Source organism: Scyliorhinus torazame, chromosome 4 (assembly GCF_047496885.1).
Source record: "Scyliorhinus torazame isolate Kashiwa2021f chromosome 4, sScyTor2.1, whole genome shotgun sequence".
NCBI lineage: Eukaryota > Metazoa > Chordata > Chondrichthyes > Carcharhiniformes > Scyliorhinidae > Scyliorhinus > Scyliorhinus torazame.
Genome location: NC_092710.1, coordinates 211563299 through 211582769, shown reverse-complemented (window position 1 = coordinate 211582769; position 19471 = coordinate 211563299). Strand labels below are relative to the sequence as shown.

At 44.2% G+C, this 19471-nt stretch overlaps 1 protein-coding gene across 1 annotated transcript in view; it reads right to left on the bottom strand.

Annotated features, from left to right (window-relative positions):
* The window catches only part of LOC140410731 (microtubule cross-linking factor 3), a 71978-nt gene extending 55611 nt beyond the window's left edge, over positions 1-16367 (bottom strand). Inside the window, exons 1-4 of the mRNA XM_072499238.1 lie at positions 16267-16367; positions 10223-11051; positions 9667-9891; positions 9304-9462 (exon numbers count right to left, since the gene is read on the bottom strand). Of these exons, the coding sequence (XP_072355339.1) occupies positions 9304-9462; positions 9667-9891; positions 10223-10942 (1104 nt within the window). The 5' untranslated portion in view covers positions 10943-11051; positions 16267-16367. The remainder of the gene's footprint in view (positions 1-9303; positions 9463-9666; positions 9892-10222; positions 11052-16266) is intronic.
* Positions 16368-19471: the final 3104 nt, after the last annotated feature.

Genomic DNA, 19471 nt, shown 5'->3' with positions numbered 1-19471 from the left:
TTTGTAGATGCACCCCCGACCCACTGCTGTGTATTCCAGGGTCCAGGGATGCGGGCTGCCTCCACCGCAAACTCCAGAGACAGTCCCAGGCATGGTTTAGATGAGTCCTAACATCTGCACACCACATTGTCCCAAACATGTTTCATGCCAGCGCGCTTTCCCACCGGCACTGCAGAGAATCTGGCATGGGGAGGTTGGGCCTTTATCTGCATCCTGTTACCGAGATGCAAAGGAGTTCACACTGGCCTCTGGTGGGTTTTCCGACCCGCCATGGCAGGTACCAGAAAAAGATCACGGTATAAATTCACACAGGGGTGAAATCGGTTTCTGGGTCTCCCACCATATTCCTCCACCCCACCCACCCACCACCACCACCACCACCACCACCACCACCACCACCACCACCAGACCTGCCAATGGGGGCTTGCGAGAATTTCACCCATTAAATCAGACATTTTGTGCTCTCATCAGTAAGAATGTTAATTGGCTTTTGTAAGCAAATTTAGCCTTAAAAAGTATAAGACAAGCATTACTTTGCTCTAAAGTTTCAACATTTTGTTTCAACAAAATGAAATATGCTCATCTCTTTCTCAACAAAGTATGCTTCCTCTAAGGACGCAGCAGAGCAGTGTAGAACTGCTTAACAGTTGGAATCACAAATGTGAACAAAGCATATTTCTCAAACTGTCAAATCCCAACACACAGAAGGCAAATCGGTCAAAGACAAAATTATGTTAATAATATGTAATCCAGGAGCGACTGCTCGAAGTTTGCTTAGACTTCAGAAAGTTAGAAATCAAATATTAATTTCTCACTTATCATATATTTAATCTAGAAAAACAAGTCTAAAGAGACAGCAGTGGATGGGATTCCACTGAAATTACTGAGAATTGTATGTGAATAGATGTTACTCAAATCCTGTTCCTAATTATCTAAATATACAGAATAATTAAAGGAATTTCCTCCCCTCCCCCACTTACTCTTCATACAAAAAATGCTCAGACTAAATACTGAGTGGCAGATGCATCATAGAATGAAATGAAAAAATCACAAATTTTCAATTTATTGGTGAGGTTTAACAATCTGTCAAATATTATTAAGCCAGCACAAGGAACAGCACTAGGTGAGCTTACTATCAACGCTGTTTATTCGGTGGTGTAAAAACTAGAAGTATGTTCATTGCACCACTGAAGATGAAGGACATGAAATAGCTAATAAAACTGAAGTTATTCACAAAACCGAAGGGGAAATTACAGAGCTAGTTTTAGGAATTTGCACTCTCATCAGAGAGTACTGTCAATACGAGCTTATTTGGGGAAAAATCAAGAAAAATGAGTGTTCAATGCATCCTAAAATGAAACATCCTTGACTGTTCCATAATTGCAAACTAATACCTCATCACCAATCTCTCTCTCTGGCAGTAAACAAGGATTTTGTTGTGGGTCTAAGAGGAGAGATAATGAAAATAAAAATGTCCTGGACAGTATTTTGAATAACTTCCAATAGTCCCTTTAAGGACAGTTAGTTAGGCTGCACAATGGTTGCTACAACTACCTGCATGCCATTATCAGGTATGTTGTGAATCCATTTACAGATCTGTCTGAAAATTATATCAGACAAACTTTGGGGGTCAACGGGGAAGCTGAGGCACGCCCATCCTGTAGATTTTCAACATCCAATCACCTGTTCTTCTAACAGGAAAACAAGTGATCCTGAATGAAAATTGCTCCTTAATGTCCAAAGATGTGCAAGTTAGGTGGGGTTATGGGGTTACAGGAATATGGCAGGGAAGTGGGTCTAGGTAGGGTGCTCTTTCAGAGGGTCAATGCAGACTCGATGGGCCCAATGGCCTCCTTCTGCACTGTAGTAATTCTATGATTCTAATTTCAAATCTTAGCCCATTTAGAATCTCTCCTAATAGCTTTTCATTCCTACCACAATGCTGAAACTGCAATGACATCCTCTACATCTGTGGCCATGGAACTATCTCTTCCCAACCCCTCTGCAACCTTTGGCATGGTTGATAAAAATATCCTCCCTCTAAGCCTGATATCCATTGTCTGACTCACTGGAACTGCCCAAACCGGTTACATTCCTACCTATCGATCTGGCCTGTGCATCTCCAACAATTGCTTATCTTGCCCCTGCACCCTAAAGATTTATCTTTGGCCTACTCTTCTTCTTCAGATACATGCTGTCCCTTGCTGATATCATTCAAAGACCTCGAGCCAGCTTCAACCTATGCAGCTCTGTCTCTCCATCATTTTAGTAATCAGTTAGTCCGGAATTTTAGTCCGGAAAGGAAAGTCTAACGAATGGTTTATTACCAAGTAACAGTCACAACTGGGACTACTTTGCAGCTTAGCTCCTAGCTGGGCTAACTTTAATGTCCTTAGTTAACTATCTGGCTGACGGACCTCTGCGCCTCAGCAGGGGAGCTCATACTCCTTGAGGCTCATGGGGAGTTTAATGGGGTCATCCTCGTGGGGGTTATAACATCCCTCCTCCTCCCTGAATTCCATAAGTACCTCTGAAGAGTGCGGAGCAGGAGGACATCTGCTCTTGTTCGCCCGCGGCTGCACTTCCAGTGGCTGCCAGGCTGGGTCCGGGGGGGGGGGGGGGTATAGGATGTGTGGAATACCGTTTTCTCAATGCCCACCTGGGGATACCACCCAGGCAACTGATCACTAGCCAGGTTGCAATCAGAATTCTTGATGCCTGGGCCTCCATTTCCAAGTCAGAGTCTACCACCTCTGGCATCTCAGTGTCGGGACTTCAGGGGTGACCTCCCCAAGCCTCCATGTGTTGGGATGACGTGGCTGTAAGATGGCTCCTCCGGTGAGGCGTGGCTTAATGCTGGTCCCCTGCTCCTGAGGTGGTCAAGGTGCTTCCGCACTGTCCGTTATCGCATCTACACCTGGTACGAAACTGGTCCAGTCTGCCGTACCACTGGATGGATGTAACAAGTCAAATGGTCTCCTTCTCTGCTATAACAACACTATTGCATCCCTTTCCTAGTTAATACTCCTTAAAATCAACTGTGCAAACTTTGGTGATCTTTCTCCTTCTTTGCTTCAAAATCCACTTCTCATCATATGTCTGTTAAATGCCTTTGGGACATTTTTTTCAACATTAAAGGTAAATGAAAATTGTTGTTTGTTCATCTTCTCCAATTGGGTGAAATACTGCACCACAAAGAAACAATAGTAAAAGGTACATGAAAAGTACAAGGAAATGTATAGCGAGCTCTGGCACAAATGCAATGGACAGAATTGAATCCTTTTGCACAGAGGTTATGTGATATGTTCATGTGAAAGGATACATCAAAAATATGTGGCTTGGGAAACAAAGAATTATAGAGACATAAAATGATATGCACTGCAAAAGCCAAGTTGGACATAAAATGAAATGCAGCCCCTGAGGTGAGATGTCAGAGGGATGTGAGATGATGGTAAAGGCAAAGCGTGATTAAAAAAAGGACACCGAATCAGAGCAATAAAGACTATGAGAGAGCAAACTAAAACAGAATAAGGGCTGTATTTCAATTACATAATGCTCTGACAATGCGGGGGGGATGCTTCAGGAGCTAGGAGCTCCGCCACATTAGCTGCAGAGGAAGACAGCGGGCTGAGGAGATGCGTTACTGGTCTTTTTTCTCTCTCGGGGCTCCCTTCTCGACCAGCTGAACTTTTAATTTTTGCTTGTCTCTTCCAATGTCCCTCCAAACATTCAGCCTCCGGAGATTAGGGCTGTCAGTGACTGTCTCCCAGTTGTCAGTGTCAATGTCTGCAGTCTTCATATCTTGCTTGCAAGTATTCTTGCAGCAGAGTTATGGAAGCCCAGGAGATTGTGACCCAGTGGCCAATTCACTATATAGGTTACAGAATTTGATTTTTTTTCAAATTATTTTTCATTGCTTGTTATGTCAGCATTTATTGTCAATCCTGAATTGCCCTTGACAAAGTGGTGAGCCGCCTCTTTGAACTCCTGGGTCCATGTGGTGTAGGTACACCCACAATGCTCTTAAGAAGGGGGTTCAAGGAATTTGCCCAAAGGATAGTAAAGGAATGGTGATATAGTTCCAAGTCAGGATGGTGTGTGACTTGGAGGGGAACTTGAAGTTGGTGATGTTCTCATCCATCTGCTGCCCTTGTCCTTTTGGCAGTTGGTAGAGGTCATCGTTTTAGAAGGTGCTGTTGAAGGAACCTTGGTGAATTGCTGCAGTTCATCTTGTAGATGGTACACATTGCTGCCATGTACATCGGTCGTGGTGGGAATTATTGTTTAAGGTTGTGAATGGGGTACCAATTAAGTGGGCTTCTTTGTCCTGAATGGTATTAAGCTTCTTGAGTATTGCAGGAGCTGCATTCAGCCAGGGAAGTGGACAGTATTTCATCAAACCGGGCACGTCGATGCTGGACAAGCTTTAGGAAGTCAGAAGGTGAGTTACTCAGCACAGAACTCCCATCCTCTTACCTACTCTTGTCGCCACATCATTTATAAAGCTGATCCAGTTCAGTTGCTGGTCCAAAGTAATCTCAGGATGTTGATAAGTGGGGAATTCGGTGATGGTAATGTCATTGAATGTCAATGGGAGCTGGTTAGCGTCTCCCTTGTTGGAGATGCTCATTGCTTGGCACTTGTGTAGTGAGAATGTTGCTTGTCACTTATCAGCCCAAGTCTGAATGTTGTCCAGATGTTGTTGCATATGAACACATACTGCTTCAGCATTTGAGGAGTTTGAAGAGTACAGTGGCACAGTGCTTAGCACTGCTGCCTCGCGCACCACGGACCAGGGTTCAATTCCAGCTTGAGTAAGTGATAGGGCGGGGAGTGGGCCTAGGTAGGGTACCCTTTCAGAAGGTCAGTGCAGACTCGACAGGCCGAATGGCCTCCTTCTGAACAGTAGAGATTCTATGACTCTAGTTGCAAATCATGCTGAAAATTCTACAATCACCAGCAAGCACCCTCAATTCTGATCTTATGTTGGACGCAAGGTAATTTAATGAAGCAGCTGAAGATGGTTGAACCTAAGGCAACATCCTGACGAATTCCTACAGTGATGCCCTGGGACAGAGACGATTGACCTCAATTAATCACAACCATCTTCCTTTGTGCTAAGTATGACTCTGTCTTGTAAAGTTTTTCTGTGGGCCCCCTTGGCTCCAAGTTTGCTAGAGCTTCTTGACACCATTTGGTCAATTGCTGCCTTGATGTCAAGGACAGTCACTCTCACCCATCTCTTGAGTTCTGCTCTGTTGTCCATTTTTGGACCAAGGCTGTAATAAGGTCCTGAGCTGAGTAGCCCTGGCAGAACCAAAATCGAGGGTCAGTGATCAGGTTATTGACGAGTTGTTAGTTGTTGATTATCCTTATAATTATTGAGGAAAGAGTTAGGGGGTAGTAATTTGCTGAGTTGGATTTGTCCTGCATTTTTTGGACAGGATAGACCTGAACAATCTTTAACATTGCTAAGCATATGCCAGTGTTGTAGCGGCACTGGAACAACTTGGTTAGGGGCCTGGTTAGCTCTAGAGTACACATTTTCAGTACTATTGCTGGAATATTGTTAGAGCCATGACCTTTACAGCAACCAGCACTGTCAGCAGTTTCTTGATATCACATGGAGTGAACTTATTTGGCTGAAGGAGAAAACAAAAAGGCAAAAAGTAATGCAAAGACAATAATTTCTAGAGATGCCTGGACATGGAAAAAGATTATAGAAGTCTGGATACCAAAGAGGAACAAAAAGATCTCAGCAGCTATCTCAGCAGCTGTGAGGTAAATCAACAAAAGATGTGGGAATTGTACACAATCAAGGAATCAGGTACCATAACCTTGGTGAAAGAGGATGAAACCAAAGAGAAGTGGGGGTCAATAATTTAATTGGCTTATTCAATGAAGGACAGAAAAGGTAGCAAAACAAAGAATTGATAGCTCACATCAATCTGAAAATCAGAACAGCTCAGAAAATGAAAAAATGGCAAAGCAGTGGGACAAGTTAAGGTACAGCACAGTGCCTCAATTCCAAATGTCCAGAATTTGGAGTTGTCTGAAAACTGGTCATTTTTAGAAAGTGTCATGCATCAAATTTAATTGATTAAAATTTGAAAATACTTACCCGGTCAATTATGCTAGGCACTGTATTGGCATAGTCTGGCCACAAACTAGTTATCCCCTTCATTGCTTCAGTGGCAATCTATTCCCACACTCCAAATGACCCTTGACCCCATCAAAACCAGCTTGCCGCAAACACGTCAATGGACTGAACTGCCGACCCAAATTCTGAAATCTGGTACGGCCTCGGTTGCTGGGTTTTAAAGAAAAATTTAGATTACCCAATTATTTTTTCCAATTAAGGGGCAATTTAGTGTGGCCAATCCACCTACTCTGCACATTTTTTTGGGTTGTGGGGGCGAAACCCACGCAGACACAGGGAGAATGTGCAAGCTCCGCATGGACAGTGACCTAGAGCTGGGATCGAACCTGGGACCTCAGTGCCGTGAGGCAGCTGTGCTAACCACTAGGCCACCGTGCTGCCTTTCAGTTGCTGGTTTTGAGACACTGAGGGAAGTATGAGAATGGAAGTTCAGCAATGGACTAGCTCTGGTTGAGTAATTGGAAGAAACGCAATGTAGTGTAGTGTGACACTAAATTATCACTGAAGCTGAAAGGAAGAATCTGCAAGACAGTTGTGAGACTGGCCTTGTTATATGGTGCAGAAACATAGGCAACATCTGGACAAGAGGAACAATGACTGGATACTAATGAGATGCTGATATTAAAATGAATGTGTGGAGAAACAAGAAAGGAAGATCAGGAACAGTAATCAGCGAATCAGTGAAGATTGTGGAAGAATCAAAGAAAGTAGCCAAGAATAAATAACATGGTAATCTGTTGCAGAGAGCGAGGGGTGTGGTAAGGCAAGTGACGGAGACAAGACTGCCGGGAAGAAGAGGAAGGTCGAAGACCAAATTAAAGAATGAAGTGGCGAGAGACTTAAACACAATGGGTTTGGAAGAAGATTAAGTCACTGACTGTAGGAGATGCTGGGTGATCAACCAGCATTGTGGTGACCCCAAGTAAAGTGGGAGAAGCTGAAAGAAGAAGACTAGCAAGTAGTTTCTGCACTTGTGATGGGATGTTAAAGATGAACAAAGGTGTCCTGACAAGAATGCTTTGTAGATTGTAGGACTGCTTTGTGTTGTGAGATGTGATCCAAGTAAGTTCAGAATTAGCTTCCAGATGAATTCACTGCTTCACTCTGACTAAAACCAGCTAGAATTATACATTCCCAATTATCACCAGCAGTAATGTGTACGACTGCTGATGCCCATCATGTTGCTCTTCTGTTGTGCACTGCTAGTGCCCATCATGTTGATCTTCCTCCTCCCACTCAAAAAGCAATGCACTCAGCGCCAAGAACTCCAGTGCTCTCTGTTGCGCTATGTTGTGAAGGGCATTCAGACACCACAAACCAAATCTGCAACATCCCATTTGCTTGGTAATGACAGTTTTCATGGTCACCTGGCTTTGACTGTTACTCTCCTGGGTTACATTGCCTGAACTCTTTTTTTCTTAGGGTTATGCAGTTGATGATTCCCAGGTTCTATGGGAAGCCAACCAGAGCCACAAAGCAAAATGCCCACTCATTTTAACTATGCTCATCAGTTACATGATATACATAATTCTTTGCCTTCGCAAACGTGGCTTCTGTCACCTGTGAGATTAATTTGAAGGGCAGCAGATTACAAAAAATCTGCTCATGTTAAAGGTGGAGGTCAGTGGGTTGCTACAACACACTATCAACTTCAGCCTTTTTGAACACCCACCCACTAACAGGATCATTCATAGTTTCAGTTTAAATTCCTATTAAGAGTGGCCAGGGAGGAAAAAGCGAAATAAATACATCCATGTGAATATCGACAGATAAAGAAATCTGCAGAAAAACAGGGATACAGATAGATACTGCAGGTACACATTAACACAACGAAAGATAGCTAAAATGCAAAAGAATATCACACATTTGAGAGAAAGCAGTGAAAAGTGCAAATGAATGAGAGAAATGGCATCTTAAGTCAGCCTATATAATTTACTCATGTATTCTTCCTCAGGCTATGTACCATGATGCACAGTATGATTTGTAATTCTTGATGATCACCAACAGAGATTTTTATTAAAATAGGGAATATTTCCTAGGAAAATGAATCTATCAGACAACAGTTTGCTTCTCATCCAAGTATCAATGGAGGACCAAGGCACAATATCTACTTGTTTAGAGGAGTTCCTATATAATCCCAGGGCACTTAATCACCCCTTGCCCACACACCAAATGTTTGTTTGGCATTGTTCCTTTGGTATAGTTAAAAGAGGAAAAAAACAATATTCTTTGCCCTTGTAATCACACATGTTTCAGCAATGTTTCCTCTTAAACCCATCAATAATATTCCTAACAAGATTTGACTGTTAACAAAATAAGAGCCTATGAGGAATAGTAACTGTTATCACTGGATGATAAATAGGTAAGGAGGAATTTTATACCCTACCCTTTATTTTCTATTCATGGGGTGTAATATAACAGCAGATTTGATTTTGTCCATTTTTTCTCTTCCATAGAAGTTAAAATTATCCCCTCACCCCCATGTTGCTGAAATGTACCAGCCTATACGACAAGAATCTTGGAATAGCTAATGCTTAATGTCAACTGGCCAACGTCTTCCTTGACTTATGAGATTGACATATCCTGCTTCATACTTTCTCTCTGACATATATATCCACGTTTGCCCACAAGTTACTTGGCTTAGGCCACTACCAACTTGAATTTGTTCCCATGAACATGGGAGTGATTGTTTAGTTGCTGCCATTGGCAATGTTGAGTTGCTTCCAGTGGCCCATCAACTTGGCACCACAGCTCACCAGTTAATGTGGTACTGGCCTCACATCAGCAAAAGGGAATGTGTGTGTGTGGGAATATCACTCCACTGGCTTAACATTCATTTTGGGCAGAAGGCCAATTTCTACAGTTCTTTAAAGCAAACAAATCACCCAAGGAAGGTTCTCACGACATCATAAATTCCACTTGCAAGAAAAAATTAAGACACACGGAAGTCTATAAATTACAGTGGGCAATATCCCGGAGTCACCATTTAACTCAATTGTTTGCCCATTTTAATCACCCCATTTAAAGTAATAGAGAAATACTACAAGAATATGTGAGGTTCTACCACTAGCATTACCAAAGATGGTTTCTGAACTTGATTGGGCCTGTAATGGGGAAGGGATAGTCATCATTGCTGTACTTGCCTCTTTTATCTTGTCCAGTTCGTTTTGTAAAGCTTGTTTAGTAATTTCAGCTTCTATTAGCTGCTGACGTAAGGTTTCATTTTCTTCCTCTGTTTTGGTGCGCTTCTCTTCCACGTTTTCTAATTCGTGGTGCAGTCGGACAGACACATCTTTGGCAACCTGTAAGCAGTGACAACAGTAAATGGCATCAGCATCATCCTCACCATTACAGAAAATAAAGCAAAAAGGTCATACCTGTTCTAAAATGGGTGCTAATTACTTAAAAAGTCAGTTATCTCTAAAGGTGCCGATGTTTTTTTTTTGTTAAATCTTTGCTAACTTCAGGAAACTAGTGTCATGTAAGAGATTGAAAGGAAAGTTGACCTTGAGGTCTTGCTCCAGACTTCTCAGGAGCTCGTTGTCCATCTCGCCGGTTTGGGCGAACCTCATCCTTTTCCTCTCTGTCTTCCGCAGGCGGTATTGGAGGATCCGGCAGTTCTTGTTGGCCCGCTCCAGCTCTCGTCGGAGGTCCTGCAGCTGACAGGCGTCCTCCTCGTAGAAACTGTCCCTCATTTCGTCCATTTCGTTTCTCATTTCCTCTATCTCGGCCTGGCAAAAACAGAACATTTTTATTTAATATGTTTCACTGAAAGAGAAAAAAAAAATTTTAAATAAAAGAAACGAAAGCAAGACCCAAAGAATTAATAACTCTTCCAAATCTGCGGCAGGCGTTCCCAACACAATGGCCGTATTGCAAATTGTCAACATCACCCCTTGGGCGGACGTTGCAGCTTCTCCCAGGCCCAGGGGGAATGAAGCCCCTTCCTCCCAGATGCTGTGTGGTTTTGGTATTTTTGTTGTGTTGTTGCATTCTGTCCGATTTATATCCCCAAGCAGACTCTCCCCCCCCCCCTTCCCCGGCCAGGTGCCAGTCCCCTACCTTGAGGCCCAGGTTTTCTGAGCGCAGTTTCTCCACCTCATCTTGCAGGCTCTTTTCTTGCTCTGTCATTGTCTCCATGTTGGATCCGCCCGCCGCACTTGCGCTCTCGCCCTCGGCCTCTGCTGGCTGCGCCGCTGTACTTTTCGTGTGCATCACCGCAGCATTGGACGGCGACGCCAGTCCCGCTCTCTCGGTGTGAGGGCCGACACCGGGACCGCTCCCCGCGCCTCCCGGGCCCGCCGCTGCTGGCTGCCGCCTGGCGTCCGCCTCCCAACCTGCCCCGCCTGCTGGCGGCTGCTGCTCGCCTTGTTTGCCCCGCGGAGCCTTCGCCGCGCCTCCTGCTTTCTCCGGGGCGTCCCCTGCACGGCCGCTCTTAGCCAGGGGCGAATCCGCGTTCTTTCTTGGGGTGAGACGGCAGCTTTCCGCCTCCACCTTGCTCAGGTCCTCGGGCGCGGCGATCTCCCTTTCAGCACCAACGGCGCGGACAGCGGTAGCAGCAGCCCCGGCTCGGCTCGCTTTCTCTTTGACGTTTGCAGCCGCCTGGTTGGAAAGGCGGCTCGCGTGGTAACCCTGCTTCAGTGTATTCGGTCTGGCGCCGAACGAAGTCTTGATGGAGGGTCTGGAGTTAATGTCCCGGAACCTGGCCGGCGAAGAGGCTCGCTGCTGTTTCTTATTGTGAGGATGCTGTCGGTTTTCAGCAGCGCCACTGGCTGGGTTCATGGTGCTATCGTCATCTAAAGGCGATCCTCAGTCAGCTCCATGAACACTTCTAGAGATAGTGGTCCACTTCCGGGCTGCCGAAATTTTCAATTTAGAACAATACAGACCCCTGCAATTACAAAGTAACAAGAACGCTTACTGTATCATATGTGACTGTAGTTCTTGCAAACTGTTTCAAAGTAACATTGTAGGCAGGGAGACTTAAATAGACGTAATTTGCAATAGCTGCCTTTTTTCGTGTGGATATCTCGGAGCTAGCTTTTGTTCGTAATGCCAATTCGCTTTTTAATCTGCATCATAATACAGGACATCAGAAATCATGTGGGTTTTAGACATGATATTAGGCATTATATCATTCATCTTCATTGTTTCACAGGCACACTGAAGGCAGTAGTAATGTGGAAACCCAATTAATTCTGCATCGTTTAGGGGTAATAAGAACCTATTATTTTAATGACAAATGATGGTTATATAAATCAATGAAGAAGTCAATATGAGAACAGTAGAAAACGATCACTTTATTGAATTGAATTACTGGAAAACCTAAACTAAAAAACTTTCACCTCTGAAAGTTTACAGAAGTATGTGTACATAGGAATTAGGAGCAGAAGTGGGCGATTCAGCCCTTAGAGTTTGCTCCGCTATTCAATCAGATCATGGCTGATCTCTTCCTGGTCTCAAAGCCACCTCCCTACCTGTTCACCCGTTTTTTTAATATCAGAAATATGTCAATCTCCCTCTTAAAACCCATTTAATGCTTTGGACTCCACCGCATTATGGGACAACGAGTTCCACAAATTCGCCATCTTCTGCGAGAAATAGGCTTCCTCATGCGTGTAGACCTAAATCATCAAAAAGGATCATACTGCTTTGAGTCCAAGTTAAACAATGTTTTATATGCCCAGTTACTCTTTGTGGAAATTGATGACTAGGTGTTTCACAATTAGCTCTTTAGCTTTCCGTACCTTAAGATTGTAAAATTAAAATACTTATTGCTTGCATTTTCAAACTAGACTTCCTCCCTGGGCCATGATAGTGGTCCCTTGAATTCATCAAATATGTTCCATCCACCATCACGTTTGTTTACTAATTAGCACATTATTCCTGTTGCTGCATACTAATCATATAGTCTGTCATATTTTCAGTGTTTGGGGACTTTTGGAAGTTAGGGCAGCAGATCACCATGCGTGTATCATTATTTACGGGGAGAAGCCCCAGAGTGCCTAAATTTCCAGTGATCTCTGAGAGTGTACGACTATTTTCAGAAGTTACTAGTGACGTTTGATATTATAACGAATTGCAACTAATGTTTTGATATTTGTAGAGGATTGCCACAAATCTGTCACAGTTGCAGAAGCTTGTTCATTTTTTAAAAATAGGATGTGGGTGGCCCTGTCAAGACCAGCATTTGTTGCCCTCGTGAATTACCCTCGAACCAAATGGTTTGCTAGGCCATTTCAGACACCAAATAAGAGTCTACATTGTTGTGAGTCTGGAGTCTGATGTAAATCAGATCAGGTAATGGTGGCAAATTTCCTTCCCAAAAAGACATTAGTGAACAGGCTGAGTTTTTTTTTTAATGACAATTTCTGATTGTTATCATGATCACCATTACTGAGATTAGCTTCATATTCCATATTTATTAACTGAATTTAAATGCCACCACATCTCCAGAACATTGGCCTGGGTTACTAATCCAATGGCTTTACCACTTTGCCACCATTTCCCCATGAGTGCGTTGACATTTTCGATGTAGGCAATTTCCTGCAAAGATTAAAAATCACTACATTAACTTACCTTCATGCTTCATCTTCTATGCTTAATCTTCTATGCTTAATTTGGAACTTTGCCCCCAAACTGATCAGCCATTTTGGTCCCCACTTGATAATATTGAATTCTGATCTAACCATCACCATGTGCAAAATTATAATACCCTCTTTTCTTGGGTATTCAATGTGCCTGGTTATAAAGGCTATTTTTGTATTTTAATCTACCTATTCTCACACGTTCTCAGAATTACGTATGGCACCCTATAGTATCCCTATTCCTCCACACTCACCAGTGCCTTTCCATTGGGTGCATATCCTCTCAAAATGTATCACCCATGTGTCTCCCATCTACCACCTGTCTGGCCATTGTACTAACTTAACTATATCCTTCTGAAGACACATAATTCTCTTCATGGTCTGTTAAAATATCTGCCTTTGTGTCTTCAGCAAATGTTGATAGGATGTTACTATGCTTAAGTCCAAATCATCAATTGAGAACAAAAGTCAGATTTCACTTTCAACCTTCTTTAATCTGAGCAACACTCATTTACCTGAATTCTTCTTTGTCAACCAACTTTTTAATCCATGCTGCTCATTTCCACAAATAATAATAATACTACCATATGCCTGAATTTTTTAGAAAGTAAGATAAGTTAACAAATATGTTCTGATAATTTATATATTTTCCATCAACTGTGTTCACCCTATCTAAGCAATCAAAAGCTCCATTAAATTTGTCAAACATCATTAATAAATCCATGCTAGTTAACCTTCACTGCTCCATACATTTCAGAACACATTCATTTGATTGTGAATCTCTCGTCTAAGAGTTTATGCAAAACATGTATTAGCCTAATTGATCTAGTTACCTGATTTATCCTTCATCCTTTCTTGAAATGAGCTAATGTAATTCTCCAGTCCTCCAGAACTATTTACATATCAAAGGGGAAATTAGATATGATGTTCAACCCCCTCTGACGTCCTTCAACAAGGAATCTCATCACCATCAGAATTGAATGAATTATTTACAATGAGTGCATGCCATCAGGTTTGCCTTCTATTTATTTTCTGAACTAATCCCTTTACCTGTTATAATTCTCCTGTAGTCTCCCCTATTTCACCTATATTCTCACTTTCTTCATCATTAGTAAAAATAGGGAAATAATCATTTCATTGCTGTGCCATATTTGCATGTTCTACATCTAGGTTCCCCTCTTCATTAGAAAGGTACTTTATTTTTTCTATTACTTCTGTGTTGTAATAATTAATATTTCACAATTGTCAGCTGTGATTATCTTATCTCAAGAAAGAACCCTGAATGATATTTTTTCAGTGCTTTAAATAACTCTTTATGTAAGTGTTAAATGGCACCTATTTCTTCCTGAAGAATTGATAGAGGATCCAATATTGCTGTACCAATATGCTGGTGCACAATAACAAACATCACAGTCTTATTCCTGTGATTCCACACATAAAGGATTGCCAGCTATCAGCCGTGTTACGTACGAGAGATCTGAGAAGACATGAGATGTTCTCTCATACAAATTTCAAATGTTTGGAAAGTCAGATGGTGTTCTGCAGAGGTCCTATGCTGCAAGTGGACCTCTATCATACAATTCATTACAAAACTCTGAGACTTGGGATTAGAACTACTGGCAGGCATCAACTGATGGCCAGGCCTGACAATATGTGCTGTACATTCAGAGATTCACACTTACCATCCTTGCAAAGAGACAGGTAGCTGTTGAAGCTCCATACCTCCAAGAGTCATCATTTAATGGAGCATGCTATGTGCTCAAAGAATAGCAGCAATGCATACACAAGATGTGCTGCTCACAATGGTGCTTGGAAGAATTTTTTTAGCTACTGTGAGTATCTATTTTTGGATGGGAGAAGGGTAGACTATATTTTTTTGAGGTTTAGGTATCTCAAGAACAACAAGCCTGGTAACAAAAGATTGAAACCAAGTTAACCATCTGTGACAGACTAGCCACTCTATTATTTAAGCCAGGTAAACCCATAGCACTCTAAGACACTCTTGGTGACTGATGACTAACCAGGCTCGCTCACTCTTGGGAATTGGAAGGACAGCCACTGAAAATTGGGATTCTTCCCAATGAGCTCCAGAAATTTACAAGCGAATGTCCTAATGGGGAATGATATATGATGGGCAGGAAAAATAATCTTTCTAATGCTCTGTACTAATCATCTGAATGGTTTTAGTTGGCTAAATTCAACAGCATTCATATACATACTTTTGCATTCCCTACATCTTTGCTTTAGCCAACCTGCATAAGGCCCTTGGGCCTGGGCAAGTGGGGTGCATTCTTCTGGCGAGAGGCAGAGACAGAGATGATGGATTTCCACAAGTCCCAGAAAAATACAAGTAATAAATCCCATTATTAAGTTATTGTCCCTATTCCCAGTGGCAATTCTCTCTCTGGACTGCAGTTCATCCACACTCAGCACTCAATGTATACTAGCCTGTACCACCACTCCCCACCCTTTCTTCCTGCTCATGGACCACCTCTGCACACTCCATCCTTGCTGCTTATGGTTAACATTATCTACTTTTCCAACAACCTGCAAATAGATCCATTCCAGTCAGTCTGTTAAACCAGTGGCAAAAAAATTATCTTCTTTGGGTACCCCTGTATAAATGTATCAGAAAAAATGGCTATAGAGCTGTAAATATGTCACTACTAAGCTAGTCTGTTTGGTGATCCACCTACTTAAATCATTGGCCAGTACCGATTTTTCATATTTTTTTTACAGATGCTCCAGAGATATCAAATATTCCCAACAACTATGTTATCAAAGGATGGGAAATGGTTATTTTGGATGTTAAAGTTTAAATGGCATGAAATATCTTGGCGCTCTCAAGGTACAAAAGAGCTTGCCAATTTTCTCAGGAATCATCTTTATAAATTGTGACATTGCTGTTCAGGACACAAATGTCACATGAAATGAACTCGTAACCATCTTGCCTCAGGGCCTGACAAGGGTGCGGCTCGGTGGGCGGAGATACAGGCTCGAACATAGAGAAACTGAGCATAATAGAAAGTAACCCCTAGATTAAATGAATGCTTTTAACTATTTCTGCTGATGCAATTAAAAAAATTAACACAATCAATTGGAAAGTGTCCTAACTCCTCCATTTCCTAAAGCAGAGGAAATGATTTTTTTCTTTGGGATCTGACTGTAACCGGGGACATAAAGAGACGTCTCTGCAGCCGCTATTGTGCAAAGTGCTGTTGAAGCCAAATTTCAACATACAGGAGATCCCGCAAAAGACCGAAACATTAAAGCGGTCAAAAACCGACCGTGGAGAAATTAACAAGTAATACCAGTGAAGAATTCAGTCATGGAAAACGATCAAGTGATTCTTCAATGAGTAACGGCAATAAATCTGTAGGAACAGTCAAAGGGAAGTAGAAGTTTTATTGGCAAAATCTGAAGATTGTTTTTCCGTCTCTTTGCGAAGATGCACCATTGAGTTTAATAAACGAGCCTCCTGGCTTGGCAAGCGGAAGGTCTTAGGAAGAAGGGACTCACCGTGTTCGGTCAGTGCTGCTCGGAAACCTATCATGGTTGAGTTCGGCTTGCTGTTCGACTTGCGTCCCCCCCGCCAGGACTACTGCCCTGATAGACAGAAGCTGCTGAGAGAGGGAGGGACCTTTCACTGACTGACACTCCCTCCAAGAGGCGGTCCTACGTACGACACTTTGGATCAGCGGAACCACTGGTGATCCCGATATTTGCTGCGACCTTGCAGGAAGTGACACGGATTGTGTAATGCAGGAAAATGTCTGTTTCGCCACCCACATCACTTTCCCTTGTCTGAGGCTGTACATCTCTATTTATGTGGCTTAAGGCGAAACATCCCTAGCGTAAAATTACATTTTTAAAATATTTACTTCTTCAACGCTAAAGTGCATTTAATCGCTCTCGGCATCATTTGCATTTGATATTATTGTGGCAAAACTGAGTGTTACAAATTCGTCTCTTCCGCAAATCTCTGTGTTCAGTGATGTCAATGCTCCCTAAAGCATTGTGGGCCCTCAGCAGCAGATTTCTGTACCAATGTAATTAACAACGCAAGAAACATAACCCGGGATTAGGGCATAAAGTCTAAAGCCTGCTCTGTTATTTCGTTATTTCATGGCTGAACTTCGACTTCAACTTTGCACCCTATTCGCATATTTCTACAAATATATAAAACAATAAAGAGTGGCTAAGATAAATATTGGTCCTTTAGAGGATGAGAAGGGAGATTTAATAATGGGAGATGAGGAAATGGCTGAGGAACTGAACAGGTTTTTTGGGTCGGTCTTTGATGCACGATCAATTGCACAAAGACTAAAGTTGGGTACTGTGGCTTTATTCCAGTCAGATGCGTGGCCTCCTGCTGCAGCTGGCGAAATGGCAGGGCACTGGAGGTCATGCATATTTATACAGTTCTCCGTGGGCGGAGCCAGCCGGCAGGAGCTACCGGCGAACCTGTAGTGCAGGTCCTACCTTACATCTCCTTTACAATGGCTCACCACATTCACCCCCTGTTAAAAATGAGTCCGGCGGGAGTGACGTGAAACTATATACAATTAGTGCAATTATGTACAGTGCTAGGAAAAGAAAAGTCCATGTTGACCGTCTGGAGTCCTTCAGAGGTTCAGCCGGTCCGGTGCTTTGGTGCTTCGTTGGGAGCGGCGTAACGGTGGCGGTGAAGTCAGTGCTGCCGTTGGTGGAGGTGGTACCGATGGCTGTGGTGGCGGTGCTGATGCTGGCCAGTCATCGGGGAACTCCGGGAGCATGCCAAAGTCCTTTTCATCCACTTGTGCGGAAAAGGGGAGGGGGGTGGGGTGGTCTGGTGGGGTCAATATTGGCGGTGCAGTGACAGGGGGCATGGGTGGGGGTATGTATTGGGGTGGAACCTGACGGTGCCAGGTCCCTGAGTGAGACAGTATCTTGGCGGCCGTCGGGGAACTCAACGTAGGCATGGAGCAGGTGAACCCTGTCCACCAAGGGGTCCGCCTTGTGGACTTGGACGTGCCTACGGAGAAGGACCGGTCCTGGAGCAGCGAGCCAAGTCGGGAGCGACACCCCGGATGTGGACTTCCTGGGGAAGATAAAAACACGTTCTTGGGGTCTGTTATTAGTGGCGGTGCACAATAGTGACCAGATGGAGTGTAAAGCATCTGGGAGGACCTCCTGCCAGCGAGAGGCTGGGAGGTTCCTGGACCATAGGGCCGGCTGGACGGCCCTCCAAACCGTCCCATTCTCCCGTTCTACTTGCCCGTTTCCCCGGGGGTTGAAGCTGGTCCTCCTGCTGGAGGCTATACCCCTGCTGAGCAGGAAGTGACGCAGCTCATCGCTCATGAATGAGGATCCCCTGTCACTGTGTATGTAGGCGGGGAAACCGAACAGAGTGAAGATGGTGCTGAGGGCCTTGATGACGGTGGCAGATGTCATATCGGGGCATGGGATGGCGAAGGGGAATCTGGAGTACTCGTCGACCACACTGAGAATGTACGTGTTACGGTCGGTGGAGGGGAGAGGCCCTTTGAAATCCACGCTGAGGCGTTCAAAGGGGCGGGAAGCCTTCACCAGGCGTGCACGGCCTGGCCGGTAGAAGTGCGGCTTGCACTCCGCACAGACCTGCCAGTCCCTGGTGACTGTCCTTACTTCCTCAACAGTGTAGGGCAGATTGCAAGCTTTGACCAGTTGGTACAGTCGAGTGACCCCCGGGTGACAAAGGCTGTCATTTAGGACCCGGAGTTGGTCCACTTGTGCGCTGGCACATGTACCTCGGGAGAGGGCGTCTGGGGGCTCGTTGAGTTTACCGGGGTGATACAAGATCTCGTAAATATAGGTGGAGAGCTTGATTCTCTACCACAAGATTTTATCATTTTTGATCTTGCCCCGCTGTGTGTTATTGAACATGAAGGCTACCGACCGTTGGTCCGTAAGGAGAGTGACTCTCACCGGCCAGGTAATGCCTCCAATGCCGCACAGCTTCAATGATAGCTTGGGCCTCCTTTTCGACGGATGAGTGTTGAATTTCAGAGGCATGAAGGGTGCGGGGAAAGAATGCCACGGGTCTGCCTGCCTGGTTTAGAGTGACGACAAGGGCGACGTCCGAAGCGTCGCTTTCTACTTGGAAGGGTAGTGACTCGTGCACTGCGCACATCCCGGCCTTGGCGATGTCTGCTCTGATGCGGGCGAACGTGTGTTGAGCCTCGGCCGTGAGGGGGATTTGGGTGGTCTGGATGAGTGGGCGGGCCTTGTCTGCATAGTTTGGGACCCACTGAGCGTAGTAGGAAAAGAACCCCGGGCAGCATTTTAGGGCCTTGGGACAGTGGGGGAGGGGAAGTTCCATGAAGGGGCGCATACGGTCGGGGTCGGGCCCGAAAAGTCCGTTTTGGACTATATAGCCGAGAATGGCTAACCGGGTCATGCTGAACACACACTTCTCTTTGTCATAGGTCAGGTTGAAAAGAGTGGCAGTGCAGAGGAATTTATCGAGGTTGGCATCGTGGTCTGGTTGGTCATGGCTGCAGATGGTGACATTATCTAAGTACGGAAAGGTGGCCCGCAAACCGTACTGGTCGACCATTCGGTCCATCTATCTTTGGAAGACCGAGACCCCATTTGTGACACTGCATGGGACCCTAAGGAAGTGGTAGAGGCGACCGTCCGCCTCGAAGGCCGTGTATGGCCGGTCCGACTTCCACATGGGGAGCTGGTGGTAGGCGGATTTCAG